Source organism: Podarcis pityusensis (genome assembly GCF_964106645.2).
Source record: "Podarcis pityusensis genome assembly, chromosome: 16".
Classification (NCBI taxonomy): domain Eukaryota; kingdom Metazoa; phylum Chordata; class Lepidosauria; order Squamata; family Lacertidae; genus Podarcis; species Podarcis pityusensis.
The window spans coordinates 3,697,114-3,711,912 of record NC_138041.1 but is presented as its reverse complement, the minus strand read 5'-3'; the positions used below and the strand labels follow the sequence as shown (position 1 = coordinate 3,711,912).

The 14,799-nt window shown below is 49.8% G+C and overlaps 1 protein-coding gene and 1 long non-coding RNA gene across 6 annotated transcripts in view; one reads left to right on the top strand and one right to left on the bottom strand.

Annotated features, from left to right (window-relative positions):
- ARNT (aryl hydrocarbon receptor nuclear translocator) overlaps nt 1-12,572 on the top strand; it is a 38,341-nt gene extending 25,769 nt beyond the window's left edge. For 2 of the 3 annotated variants that reach the window (XM_080984587.1, XM_080984585.1), the window contains 11 exons: nt 69-203; nt 716-790; nt 1,849-2,000; nt 3,990-4,100; nt 4,289-4,364; nt 5,145-5,268; nt 7,076-7,175; nt 7,497-7,668; nt 8,063-8,222; nt 9,329-9,483; nt 10,410-12,572. In XM_080984587.1, coding sequence (XP_080840713.1) covers nt 69-203; nt 716-790; nt 1,849-2,000; nt 3,990-4,100; nt 4,289-4,364; nt 5,145-5,268; nt 7,076-7,175; nt 7,497-7,668; nt 8,063-8,222; nt 9,329-9,483; nt 10,410-10,499 — 1,350 coding nt within the window. In that variant the 3' untranslated portion in view covers nt 10,500-12,572. The remainder of the gene's footprint in view (nt 1-68; nt 204-715; nt 791-1,848; nt 2,001-3,989; nt 4,101-4,288; nt 4,365-5,144; nt 5,269-7,075; nt 7,176-7,496; nt 7,669-8,062; nt 8,223-9,328; nt 9,484-10,409) is intronic. The other variant, XM_080984586.1, reaches the window with a different exon arrangement.
- LOC308465130 overlaps nt 12,037-14,799 on the bottom strand; it is a 27,826-nt gene continuing 25,063 nt past the window's right edge. For 2 of the 3 annotated variants that reach the window (XR_013980265.1, XR_013980266.1), the window contains one exon: nt 12,044-12,173. This is a non-coding gene — a long non-coding RNA (uncharacterized lncRNA). Of the gene's footprint in view, nt 12,174-14,799 lie in introns of all 3 variants that reach the window. The other variant, XR_013980264.1, reaches the window with a different exon arrangement.

The following is a 14,799-nucleotide window of genomic DNA, read 5'->3' as shown; positions in this document are numbered from 1 at the left end:
AATCCCTCCTGCCTAGCCCCCTCTCTGTAACCGGCCCCTAACCTCTTGGCGTCTCCCTTCCCTTGCAGGTCACGAGCTCGCCCAGCTGCGTGGACATAAACACCGTGTGCCAGCCCACAGAGTTCATCTCGCGGCACAACACCGACTGCCTCTTCACCTTCGTCGACCACCGTTGCGTGGCCACTGTTGGCTACCAGCCACAGGTGCGGGGAACTGGAGGAGGGGGTTCCCAGCAAGAGCTGGGTGCACATTGGCTCCCTGGGTCCAGGCCAAAAGCCCGCTTAGTCCAGCATTCTGGACAATATCATTTATATATAAGTTAAACAGTGCCGGGGCTAAAATACACCCTGGCTTAACTCCCTTTGTGGCTTGTAAGTTGTCCATTTGTAGAGCAGCACGCCTTTCATCACAGTATCATTGTATAAGCATTTAATCAAGTACAGCAGTCTTTTGTCTATATTTGAGGAGTTCAGCTTATCCCAGAGTCTTACTCGCAAAATTGAGTCAAATGCAGCTTTCAAATTAATGAAAGTTGCGTATAGCATAAGGTTTCCCGGGGACAGTCCCCCGATTTAGAAATCAGTCCTCTGACAAAATCCTATCATTCCTACTGAAGTTGAAAAGTGTCCCCAGATTCATTGAAAAAGGTAACCTGCCTTCAGCAGTGACATTCTGACTCTTTCTCTCTCTCCCCGCCCCCCACGAAAAAAATTAGGAACTCTTGGGAAAGGATATTGTTGACTTCTGCCACCCGGAAGACCACCAGCTTTTGAGGGACAGCTTCCAGCAGGTAAACCAGCCACGAGTCCATGACTGATTCAGCCTGGCATCTGCACAGCAACCCCTTGGCACACCCCCCTTGGCAAACACATTTTGAATGCCGTCGGAGCAGGCAGGGGGAGCCTTGGGCCCTCCTGAGGTTGCTGAACTACAACTCCCATCTCCTCCCTGGCCGTTGGCCACGCTTGCCGTCAGGGCTGGTGGGAGTCGTAGTTCAGCAAGATCCAGAGGTTGCACACATGCCTGCCTTACAGACCAATCTGTTACCTGGTCTGGAGCACAAACTTCAGGCCATCTTTCCAAAGCCCCGGGAGGGAGGGAGGGAGGGGAAGCTGGCTCTTCACGACCTTCACAGTCCTGCATTCCACCCCATAACCATCAACATCTGTGGAAAATGCAAATAAATACCTGCCAGGTGCCCCAGCGCGGGCTGCAGAAACCACTTTTTCAGCTTGAGGGCCACATTCCGTTCTTGGCAACCTTCTGGGGGCCACATGCCACTGGTGGGTGGGGCCAGAGTCAAAAGTGGGTGGGGCCAAGAACGTAAATTTGAGTTCTGTAGAATAGATTGGTTCCTACACACACACAGATGCCTCTCTGTCTTCTGTCCAGGTGAGCGAGAGGCAGGATCAGAGTTCGAGGAAACATCTCCAGCCAGGCAAAACCACCTTTGGGGTGCAAAGCAGGGGTGGTGAGAGGCATAGGGGGAATCCTTGCCCCAGGGAAAGCAACCTCCAAAATCCCAGGCAACGAGGAATTGTAGCCAGTGCTGGCATTAAAAGAGGGCAGGCAAGTTGCAGCCCCCAACCCAATCTCATCTCTTGCCCTAGTCCCCTTTGCTGGCATTTTTTAGAAAGCCGAAGTGGGGGGCTAAGATTGGGAAGCTCCAAAGTAGCAGAGCTTTATTTGGGGTTCTTCTGATCCTGGGTCTTAGGGTAAGCGCTGCTCTTTCAGGAAGTGCATGTTTTGTTTGGGGGGGGGGTCCTTCCTTTCCACCCCTCTGCTGTGGCTGCTGCTGTTGCCGGCATAAAACCAAAACAAAACCCCACCCCACCCCCGTTTTTCCAGGTGGTGAAGTTAAAAGGCCAAGTTCTGTCCGTCATGTTCCGTTTCCGGTCCAAGAACCAAGAATGGCTCTGGATGAGAACTAGCTCCTTCACCTTCCAGAACCCCTACTCAGATGAGATAGAGTACATCATCTGTACCAACACCAATGTGAAGTACGTACGCGGGGACCCCCTGTGCCACCCCCACTGGCAGCGGGGCCTGCTCTTTCGCTGTGTCCTTGAAAGACTTGCAGGGCAGAGGGGGCTTTGCAGTCTCCCACCCCAAAAAACTCCTCCTTAGCTTCATTCCAGCCTCTTTTTAAGCAAAATGCATTAAAATAAGTTTCTGCTTCTGGGTTGTCAAATCTCCTTTGCCTTTTTTTTGGTTGTTGTTCAGTTGAACCCCAAGACCTACCAGCCAGATGCAAAATTAGGCAGGGCACATTCACTTTTAAATACAACTTTGAAAAGTCACAGCTTCCCTCAAAGAATTAGGGAAAATATTATTTGTTAAGGGTGCTGGGAGTTGTTAGGAGGCCCCTCTATTCCCTTCTCAGAACTACAATTCCCAGAGTTTCATGGGAAAGAGGGATAAGCCTCTCTGGGAATTGTAGCTCTGGAAAAGGAATATGACACTCTTCCTGAACACTCTCAGCATCAACTACAGCTCCCAGGATTCGTTGGGGGGGAAGCCATGGCTCTTTAAAGTCACATCACCGTGCTTTAAATTTATAGTGTGAATGTGGCCTTTGGGTACCCGATGCTAGTCCTATGCAGAGTGGACTCACTGAAATCAGTGGACAGGCTAACTTAGGTCCATAGATTTCCATATGTCTGCCCTGACTGGAACTTAGTTAGCTGCTGCCCTTAGAATTAAGGAGCAAGGAGCCTCCAATCCCATTTCTGAGTGTAGGGATTTGTTTCCAGTGCTAGAGGTCACAGCTCTTTTGCACACACACAAAAATCTGCCAACTATGAGTTCAGATTTCTTCATTTTAGCTGCCTAACCTAGGTGGGAAAACTTGCTTTTTCTTGCTCTGGGGTCAGAAACCCTTGTTGATCTACTGCAAAATTGCCCTGAGATCTCCCCACAGATCTCAGTCTACTTTCTGCCCTTCCCTTGGTCTAAACCGCCTGTCTGCTCTGAGTATACCCCTCTTTTGCTCTTGATTGGACAGGCTGCTGTGATGTCAGGGAATACGCTAGCCTTAATTGGAGCAGACCTACAGAACCTGACTACCTTGGAGAACATAAGAAAAGCCTGCTGGATCAGGCCAATGGCCCATCCACAGCAGGAGGTTCATTAGTTTCAGTGGGTCTGCAGCTGAGTAGGACTGGCATGGGATGCGACCCATAATGCCGCCCCCCTCAGCCATCAGGACACTAGCTCTCCTCTTGGTCTGCCCCATATTGTCATGTTGGTGTCATTTCCTTGAGTGAATCCATACATTCACCATCCCTAAATCTGAAACTGGGACACATTTGCAGGTTGAGCTAAAGACTAAGAATCATCTCCAGCTAAGTTTTACTGAGAGTAGACCCATTGAAATGAATGGAACTAAGTTATGTTGATTGATTTCAGTAGCTCTGCTTTGAGTAGCGCCAACATTGGAGACTGCTCTCAATTTTCTGCCCACTGCCCATCTTTCAGTCTATTTTAAAAATAATTTTGTGGTGGTGTGGAGGGGCGGGTGGCCTCTGAGAGAGTGTTGTGGCAGTCGGCTTGAGTAAGCTTTTGCACAATCTATCTCTGCCCCTTCACTTGGGGGTGGGGAGAACCCCACACACCCATACACTCATCCATCCCATTTCCATATACCAGCTTCAGACGGGGAGCTTCAGAGAAATCAAAGCCAGATTTTGCATTTATTATGGAGTCGCTTACGTAGAACAGTGTAAGGTGTTTTGTTTTGTTTTTAAACTGATCACAATCAAGCTTTAAAAACAAACATGCCTGAAATTTCTCAAAATGCAGATTTAAAACCAACAGATACGTGTAAAAAGAATTGTGTGTCTGGGGTAGCGAAAAAGACTTTAGCAGGTGCCAAAAACAGCCTTAAGAAGAGGGAGGGGCAGAAAGATCCCCAGGCTCACTGGAAGGCTCTGAGGGTTGCAATTGGCTCCCTCCGATCCCTGACCTTCCCTTCCCCGATGACCCCCCAGGAATGCCAGCCAGGAGTCCCGGCCTGCCTTGGCCAGTCAGATGCAGCGGCCCCAACTGGGCCCGAACGCCAGCCTGCCTTTGGAGATGAGTCCTGCCCAGCTGGCGACGAGGTAAGTTGGGGGCTGGCTGGAGTCACCCTGGGGCCCTTTGCTCTGTGAGGGGTCTATCCCAAGGCCCCCCGGGGCATGTAGGTGTCGGAGCACCTTGTAAGCTCTGCTCAGTTCCTCTCCCTGCTTTGTGGCACTTTCCTCTGACCCACGACCGGCTCCTAACCTCTTAACAATGGCTTGCGTTTCAGGCAGCAGGCGACGCAGCCAACAGACGTCGACGTGGTCCCTGTCAGGGAGAGCTTAGCCAGTTACGACCACACCCAGGTAAATCGGCAAAGGTTCCAAGAGTTTCCATGGGGACTCGTCCCAGCTCCCTGCCCTAAATTGAGACCTGGCAGAGGGCACACACAAACACACCCGCTGACACGGATCACTGTGTCCCTCCTTTGGCAGACCACACACTCCACTGGAAGGAACTCGTGGTGCTCACCTCTGTGGAGTTGCCAGTCGCCATTTGCGACTAGAGGAGTCGTTCAATACAGGACTGCAGTGGCATGAGAGGAAGAAATGACTTTTTTTTTTTCATAACTCCCCTCTTCAGCCATCCTTCAGCCTGCCCCCTTTGCATGCACACAACTGAAAACATAGATTTTGTGGAGTGGCAATCCAAACAGGATTCTCCCACCCTGTCCATTCTCATTTAAGTGGCATGTTGCAGGATTTATGTTAGAACACACCTAGATTCCAATCCTTGCTCAGCCGTGAAGCTTATTGGGGTGTCCAGGGGCCCAGTTGCCATCTCTCAGCCTAACCCACTTCTTGGGGTAGTTGTGAGGTTAAAATTAGGGGAGGAGGAATGGGGTATGGTGCCCTGAACTCTCGGGACGGGGTGGGGGATGGAAATGGAAATAAATCCCTGGGCTTATCACTTATTTAGTTGTGTGTGCCCATGTTGACACCTGCAGATTGTATCCAACATTAATCATACTCAAGACTCTGCAGTTAATGGTTTTGACTGACCTTAGGCGCGTTGATTTCAGAGGATCTACTCAGGAGTAGGACTGAGCTGACTGTGCAACCTTGTGTTTGCTCATCTCCTTCCAGGCTGCCGTTCAACCGGTGGCCACCACCGGCCCGGACCATGGCAAACCTCTGGAGAAAGCAGAGACCCTCTTCAGTCAGGAGCGGGACCCTCGCTTCAGTGAAATTTACAGCAGCATCAGCACAGGTGAAAGGGTTGGGGTTGGGGGGTGGGAAATCAGAGCCGGTAATCAGTAGTCATGTCAGTCCATCCCCTGGGAGAAAAAAAGAGAGAAATCTTGGGGAACACCAGAGGTCCCAAGTTCAAACCCCAGAGGCATATCCAGGTAGGGCTGGGGACGTCCAACCTCACCTGAAACCTTGGAGAGGCGCTGCCGTCAGTGTCGACAGTCCTGGGCGAGATGGGCCCAAGCAGCCTTTTTGCTATAGCTTCCTATGAGTTGGATCCAGCATTAGTCCTGCTAAGACCAGGACCCCTTGAAATGAACGAAGGTGGTGGATTTGTTCCTTATTTAGCTGTTTAATTTATAAATCCTGCCTTCTCCCCAGGCCGGGACTCAAGGCAACTTACACAAGTTAAAGCGGCACAGAGAAAGTATAAGAAGCTAAAAGCATATTTTAAAATAGTTTGTTTAAACTAGAGTGGCCTTTGTCCATGGAGTTTTCTTGGCAGGGATACTGGAGTGGCTTGCCGGTTCCTGCTCCAGGTGGATCACGTTTGGTCAAAACTCTCCACTATGACCTGTCCATCTTGGGTGGCCCTGCACAGCATAGCTCATAGCTTCTCTGAGTTATTCAGGCCCCTTCGCCACGGCAAGGCAGTGATCCATGATCACTCCCTGCTTATTTAACTTATATGCAGAATTCATCATGCAAAAGGCTGGGCTGGATGAATCCCAAGCCGGAATTAAGATCGCCGGAAGAAATATCAACAACCTCAGATATGCAGATGACACAACCTTGATGGCAGAAAGTGAGGAGGAATTAAAGAACCTTTTAATGAGGGTGAAAGAGGAGAGCGCAAAATATGGTCTGAAGCTCAACATCAAAAAAACAAAGATCATGGCCACTGGTCCCATCACCTCCTGGCAAATAGAAGGGGAAGAAATGGAGGCAGTGAGAGATTTTACTTTCTTGGGCTCCATGATCACTGCAGATGGTGACAGCAGTCACAAAATTAAAAGACACCTGCTCCTTGGGAGAAAGGCGATGGCAAACCTAGACAGCATCTTAAAAAGCAGAGACATCACCTTGCCAACAAATGTCCGTATAGTTAAAGCCATGGTTTTCCCAGTAGTGATGTATGGAAGTGAGAGCTGGACCATAAAGAAGGCTGATCACCGAAGAATTGATGCTTTTGAATTATGGTGCTGGAGGAGACTCTTGAGAGTCCCATGGACTGCAAGAAGATCAAACGTATCGATTCTTAAGGAAATCAGCCCTGAGTGCTCACTGGAAGGACAGATCGTGAAGCTGAGGCTCCAATACTTTGGCCACCTCATGAAAAGAGAAGACTCCCTGGAAAAGACCCTGATGTTGGGAAAGATGGAGGGCACGAGGAGAAGGGGACGACAGAGCATGAGATGGTGGGACAGTGTTCTCGAAGCTACAAACATGAGTCTGACCAAACTGTGGGAGGCAGTGGAAGACAGGAGTGCCTGGCGTGCTCTGGTCCAGGGGGTCACGAAGAGTCGGACACGACTAAACGACTAAACAACAACAAACTAGAGTGGAAGGAAAATAGCATAAAGGCAGATTGAAATATAGATAATAAAAAGGCAATTTCAGAAGCACTTTACTTATAAACAGTCATTCCCAAAAGCCTGTCAGAATAAATTTATCTTCTTCTGCCAGCAGGAAGGGCAAGGAGAGAGCCTGTCTCTCGGAATAAGGCCCATTAGTATCAGTAGGTCTTTGTTGGATACCGCCCAATATCCCGTTCTTGGGTGGCCAGGTCGGGGCTAACCATGCTTCTCTCTCTCTCTCTCAATCAGACCAGACGAAAGCTGTCTCTTCTGGCTCTCTGCCTGCCAGCCAGTCTCTCTTCTCCCAGGGAAGCAGTTTCATAGCTCCGCGTCCCACCGAGAACTTCAGGTGAGGTCTAAGGGATAGTCTCAAGACTCCTGCAATTGGCTGAGTTTCCTTTCCAGTTTAGCCCAGCCTCCACAGTGCAGTGGTTAGAGTGAGTGAGGGTTCAAATCCTCACTCAGCCACCAAGCTCACAGTCTCTCAGCTTAAGCTACATCAAAGGGGGCGGGGGGGACCACGTATGCCGCCTTGAGCTCCTCAGAAGAAAGGCGAGATAGAAACTGAGTGAACAAATAGAGGAATGAATGGCACGCCAGCTCTCTGCGTGCCTCTTCAGCCACACTGGCCTTTCCTCCCTTAACTCTGCCCTCTTCCTCGCCTCTGTAGGAGCAGCACGATGGTGCCCCCCGTGAACGTCATTCAGCAGCAGCTGCCCACAGCACCGCATTCGGCCTCGGCGGGGCAGATCCTGGCCCAGATCTCTCGCCACTCCAATCCTGATCAGGTCTCCGGGACCACTTGGGCTTCAGGGACGACACGCACGTCTTTCACTGCCCAGGTAGTTTTTGTCTTTTTCCTGCAGACCATATATATGGGCATCCCTAGTACGAACTGGGCTTAGCCACAGTTTTGTGTTGAATAGTCACAAGCTGCCGTGTCTGCTGGAGGAGCTGGAACTGGGCCTGGTTTAGGAGTATAGGAAGCTTCTGCCTCATAGAATCATAGAACTGTAGAGTTGGCAGGGACCCCTGGTGGTTATCTAATCCAATCCCCTGCGATGTAGGAATCTCAACGAGATTGTACATAACAGACGACCATCCAGCCTCTGCTTAAAAATCTCCAAGGAAGGTCATTTTGTTCCTGCAAGGACATACACTCCAGCTTCTGGTAACCTACCAGTTGCTTTTTATTTATCTGCTCACTGTTTAAATTTCTTTTTCGTGCTCTTCTAGCAGGCGGCTTCCCACGCTGTTAAGACTCGGCCGCCTTCCTTTGCCATGGGCACCTTCCAAGGCACCCCGTCCTCCTTCAGCCCCATGTCGACACAAGGCTCCACAGCTTCGCCAGGCGGGTCTGCCTACCCAAGCCTTGCCAGCCGCAACGCCAGCTTTGGTGAGTGTTCCCCACCGGGTTTGGAAGTTGCCAGCGGTGATCCTTCTGCTGAAGAGGCAGGACTCTGTCGTCGTGCAGTTCCTCGTTCTGCAGAAGCAACGCTGTGAAATGATGGGCATGTATGTTGAGCATAGCGGGAAGGGCCGGAGCTCAGCAGAAGAATATCTGCTTTGCTTGCAGAAAGTCCCAGGTTCAAATCCAGGCACCTTCTGCTAGGGCTGGGGAGACCATGCCTGAACGAAACAAGAGCCCACAAGGACCGCCTCTCTCCATATGAACCTACATGGACCCTGGGATCATCATCTGAGTCCCTTTTTCATGTGCCTCCTCTAAGAGAGGTCCAGAGGCTGGCAACATGACAACAGGGCCTTTTCTGTAGTGGCTCCCTGCTTGTGGAATGCTCTCCCCAGGGAGGCCCACCTGGCACCTTCCTTGCATATCTTTAGGCGCCAGGCAAAAGCATTTCCCTTCAACCAAGCCTTTGGCTGATTAATATTCTACATCCTTTTAAATGTGTTTGTCGTGGAAACAAAAGCATAATCAATTTTTTGAAATAATTTTTATTGGTTTTACAAAATAAATCATGATTAACATTTTTCATTAAAGAAAAGTTTAAAATAAAACAAGATTCTCCCAAATCTTAGGACTCCCCTCCTCCCCTCTGTGGGTGCTTTAAGTTTCTTAATCAACTGCATATTAGAGTTCATCCAAATTTCAGTTCTCCAATATGTCCAAAGTCTCTGTAACATTGCAAGAGTTATTCAGAGCATGCCATCAATTGCACAATCATTTCATGGTTGCCGGGAACAGTATCTTTCAGTCTTCCAACAGGAATACTTTCAAATGCTTCTTCAATGTCAATAACAAGGGAGACAGGCTCACCTCACAAGGGAGGGCATCTCCTGTGAATCCACCTGGGATCTACCTTCCGCCCCACTTCTGATTGCTAGACCTCTTTCTGCAGCCCAAAGCAGGGTGTTTCCGCCCACCAACTCCTTCTAAGCCAAACCAGTCAATCTAGACCAAAGCGTGTTATCAAGGGCATGGGGAAAGAACAGTCTTGTCTCCTACACTCGGTGCTAACCGCATTTTTGTTCCTTTCAAAGCTGCTGGAGAGAGCGGGCAGGCCCCAGCCCCGTTCCAGCCCCGGGCAGCGGAGGGGGTCGCCGTGTGGTCGCAGTGGCAGGGTCAGCACCACGGACAGAGTCCAAGCGAGTCGCACGCCCAGCAGCCACCACCAAACCAGTCAGAAGTCTTCCCGGTCAGTCAACCTCCCCTCCGCCACGATTCCAGTAACTTTTCCTCCCCCCTTTTTTATAAACAGAGGCCAAGACACCAAGGATCCTCTTGCTAGGGATCCAAACCAGGATTTAAACCTCCAGCAGCCGACACTATTTCCCCATCTTTGATTTATTTAAAAGCACTGATAACCCAAGAAGCTGCACTATACTGAGCGAGACCGTTGGTCCACCTAACTCAGTATTGTCTACATAGACCGGCAGCAGCTCTAGATCCTCTCACAGCACCCTTAACAAACGACAGTCCCCAGGATTCTTTCTGGGAAGCCATAACTATTAAAGTAGTATAAAGGTAAAGGTAAAGGGACCCCTGACCATTAGGTCCAGTCGTGACTGACTCTGGGGTTGTGGCGCTCATCTCGCTTTATTGGCCGAGGGAGCCGGTGTACAGCTTCCAGGTCATGTGGCCAGCATGACTAAGCCGCTTCTGGCGAACCAGAGCAGTGCACGGAAACACCGTTTACCTTCCCGCCAGAGCGGTACCTATTTATCTACTTGCACTTTGAGGTGCTTTCGAACTGCTAGGTTGGCAGGAGCAGGGACTGAGCAACGGGAGCTCACCCCGTTGCAGGGATTCGAACCGCCAACCTTCGGATCAGCAAGTCCTAGGCTCTGTGGTCTAACCCACAGCGCCACCCACGTCCCTAAAGTGGTATAAGGGTGCTTTAAATGTATGATCCAGAAGGGATCTGAGTTAATACAGATAAAGGTTTTACATAGCACATTTGAGGGTGGGGTTCATTTTAGGGGGTGCTGTTAAATGTTTGCAAGTAGGAAACCCTTCTCCTGCGTTCAGGAACCACTTTCTGCCCGTCCTAGAAGATACAGTGCACTGTCACCTAAGCAACGATAATTTCATTCTCATTTTCGAATTCCCTTTCATTTACAGGACATGTTGTCCATGCTAGGGGAACAAGGAGCCAGCTACAACAACGAAGAGTTTCCCGAGCTGAACATGTTCCCCCCCTTTTCGGAATAAGGATGGGAAAAGATCTGTGCAGATGGTGCAGTTTCCCCTGGCCCCCCGTGTAGCGACGCAGGGAGGGAGGAGCGTTTGTGACTCCCCCCACCCTTTCTAACTTCTGTCAAAGACTGCCAAAGTCTTCCTACTTCTGGGAAGCAGAAGCGCTGCAGGCGAGGCGTCGCAGAGGGAGTCCGGTTCGTTCCCAACTTGGGTGGAGCCTCCGGCGAGGCCGCTGTTTCCCTCCTTCCCGGCAGACCTGCCGCGAACTGGTTGTGTTTTGGAGAAAGCCGCGTGTGCAGAGTCCAAAAGCGGTCGCGAGGACTTGGGGAGCCCGATGAGTGGACGATGCTCAGTGTGCGATCATCAGGGATTTTTAAAAGCTCAATGGGTGTTTGGTTTTTTAAAAAAGAAACACCCTACGCCATAACCTTTTATACATATATACATATATATATAAATATATCAAAATTGTATTCTTGTTTATACGATGTCAGGGAATGGGGGCAGAATTTGCCCCCTGAAATGATGCTTAAAGCGCTGTGTAATTCCGTCACCTGTGAACACCCGAGGCATATAGAGGAACTCGTTGCCGCGCACTCGTTTCACTAGCGTCCGCACTCGTGTGTTCAGGTCTTGCACGTTATCTCCCTCGAGCAGTGTTAATGAAATGGAGGGGTCTGCCTGCCCCCACCCCAACGGTTCACCCTGCTGGGCTAGCAACTTTCTCAAGTGCCCCCCTTTCCCAGCAGCCGCCAAGCCCCCCACCAGGGCTTGAATGCTGTGTATGTCTTTAGAGCATTGTGCTCTCCCCATAATGTATAGGGGAACTGGGATGCCAGCCGGCACTGGGAACAACAAGGAAGTTGGGGGACATTGAAGCTGGCTGCACCTGGCTAGTCAAGGAAAAAGTAGGCATGGCTTGTCCTGAAGGAAGCCTTTAGGTTCCTCTGTTCTCTGGAAACCCAGACAAGCAAGTGTGGTGTTTGCCTTCTGGGATGATGAGACTCAAGGTATCCACCATTGAAGCTGGCCCTGTTTCCTCCCATAACCTGTGCAATTAAAAGTGGGCCTCGCTCATTAGGAGAACCCTCTTGGCTTCCTTTTTTCTTGTAACGCTTCAGGACGGGGGACACTTCCAAGCCATAAAAAGCATCCGTAGCACAAAAGCTTTTTGTTGTTGTTGCATTGTTGAGGATTTTGGGGTTCACGTGGGTCCCCTTTGTGTCCATCCCTCTCTTAATGTGAAATGGGACAGGGCTGCAATCTTCCCCCGGTGCTCACACAATTCTGGAAACAAGCAGATTTAATCTGAGCAGGTTTCCTGTCCATCTGTTGTTCCTGGTGATGTCTTCCCCTCCCCCCCTTCTTCAGTGGGGGGTAAAGAACACACATACCTGTCTCTCCCCCCCAATCCAGGCATCATCCTGCTCACCTGTTCTAGGGGGTGGGGAGTAAGAATTGAGATGAGACGATGGGAACCTTGTTCTGGAGATGTGTGATCGTCATCGAAATATACTTACATTTGGCATGAAGCCTGAATTCTTGGAATCTACCATTGTCTTCTTTCATAAATCTCAGTTGAAAGTGGGGTGCACCCCAGGCTTTGGATAGAGGGGAAGACTGTTCCTCTCGTGTTCCAGAAATTATGTATACGATATTGAATAGTGTAACAATGCAGTGCTGTCTTTTCTGAGAAGGAAAAATGAAAGATCAGGATAAATTCTTTTAAAAACCCACGGCGATTCTCATTTCTATCTTGCAAAACTCAGCCATTGTTTGCCAAAGCGCAAGGATTGATCTCCCGGCGTCCCAAAAATATGGCACCAACCACTTTGCGATTTAAAAGCAACAATAACTTTTTAGTAATGACTGCAGAATTCAGCATCTGGATAATTTCTAGTTCTTTCCCCCCCTTTTTGTGTACTTTTAAAAAAATCAAGTTTCTGGCCCTCATGATGAAGAGGACCAGCTTGATGTCTGTGGGCCCGTATCTCAGAAGCATTTTACTGTTTTTCGTGTCGGCCTTTTGTCCCTTGCCCTGGCTTAACAGAGCAATTATGCAAAATAAACGATATGCCATATGTTTTATTCATGATGTTGTGCTCAGCTTTGATGAGAAAAGAGTTTCTTTTTTCCTGAATTTCAGCTGGTGGGTTTTAAGAATACGGGAATATGGTGTTTCCCCCAGGGCCAAATTAACTTGGACCGCTGTGCCATCTCAGGCTCACGTGCTGTGGGATAGACATTGGGATTCAGAATCTCATGAGGCTGTGCTTTAGGGTCTGTTTCCAGAGATGGGGCGTTGTGGGGGGTGTCAGCTGACCAGTACCTCAAAAACAGTGTATTCCCGACACCTCGAGTATTAGGATGTCCCCCCAGCTTTCCTGGAAATGCCATTGGGGGATTGAATTTGGGGCCTTCTGCATGCAAGGCAGGTGTCCTGCTGCTGAGCTGCAACCCTTCCCTGTACCCATGATGCTCCATGACCCACAAGGCACCCTAAGCATGCATGCAATGGGGCACAGGCTGGCAGTAAGAAGGAAACCTTGGTACAGAAGGCAGCATCCATCTCTCCTGCCCAAGAGCCTGAACATTGCCCACCTCCCCACCCCAATGCCACTTTACCCATAGTGCACTGCGCTGCAGCCCACCCCCACCACCCTTATCACTGAGCTACTTGCAAGAAAAAATAAAGTAAGATCCCAGTCCTCATGGTTCTTAATGAGACTGGACAAAGGTTTCTTTTTTTTCTAGCAGACCTGTGAACTGGCAGAGACACTTCTGCAGAGCCAATGGCTCGTTTACGTAATAATCCATGGTTCATTACACTGGGTGCTTTCCCCACAACAGCCAGAAACGAGGAGCAGCTTGCCCTGTTTCCTGGTACTCCCAGGATATATTGCTTCTATATCTGGAGGCTCTATTGTGCATAAATAGCTATCAGGAGATCTATGTAAACTCATTTAATCCTTTTTTAATAAGAACCATTACTTCCCTCTCTCAACAGAGAAAAAAATCGGTTTGGCCACGCTACATTTAACCTCCGAAGAATCCTGGGAACTCATTTGTTAGGGGTGCTGGGAAACGCAGCTACAGTTCCCAGGATTTTTTGGGGGGGAGCCTTAAATGTATGGGGTGTAGGGCAGCCACAACCTTTCTTCTGCATGGACACAAACCACGTAGCAGCTGCCTTACACGGAGTTGGAAGGGACCCTGTGGCCATGTAGCCCACCCCCTGCAATGCAGGAACATTGGTCCATTTCACTTAGGGATGCCTACTTTGGCTGGCTGGCTCAGGTTCTCGGGGGGTTATTTCTAAAACTGGAACTGCCAGCGATTCAATTGCGGGCTGTTCCACACGCTCAGCTGGTGCCCTCCCTCAGATCTCTGACGTGGTTACAGCCTTAACACTCACTTAGCTCAGGTAAACATGCAACGCCATGATGACAGAGCAGCTACAGCAAAAGGCCTCTCAATTCTGCTCCCAGTCCCTAGCTCAGTGTCTTAACCACTACCCCACACTGCCCCAGAGCATCCCCCATCTCTCAGCCTCCTGCTTCTGCCAGTTGAAGAGTTGAGATGCCTGCAACTGATGCTTCTGGCCAGGAGTTAAACTTCTCTGCCTTTTTCTTTTTACATCACTGGCTTCTGAATAGCTGCCTCCGCAAAGCCTGTATCAGAGGTTAAGCTCTGCTTCTCTCACCCCTTTTAAAGTTTCTGCCTCTGTGATGCTGCAGGGTGGCTCTGAAGAGGCCCAGGGACCAGAATAATAAGGAGGCCAATTTATACATTTCCCACAATCTACTGGTGTGCAGAACAGTATATATTGATTTACTTTGGCCTGTCCCACCAGGGAGTGCTCTTGCTTCACTTTCACATTCAGGTGTGTTTACACAGAGTTCCAAGAGACCCAAAGGGGTCATCTAGTCCAACCCCCTGCCATCATGGCACCTTGAATGGGGCCCAGAAACAAACCGGCAACCAGTGCAGCTGCTTTTAAGATGGGTTATGCGAGATCTAAACGGAATCCCAGCCAGTAGTCTGGCTGTGGCATTTTGGACAAATAGACCAAATCTCTCCCCCACCGCCACCGCCAAATTCAGCCATTAAGCTCCCACAGGGGCAACTATGGCCCATCCATTACTGCCTCCCATCCTAAGCTACCTCACAGGGTTGCTGGGAGGATATAGCGCCCCCTCAAGCTAGTTGGAGGAAAGGAGGGATACATGTGAGATAGTTTAGCAAACTGGTGTGTGTGTGTGAAGAAGCAGCTCAGATTTTGTGCCTGAAGAAAACCGCTTCATGGCTTAGCAAG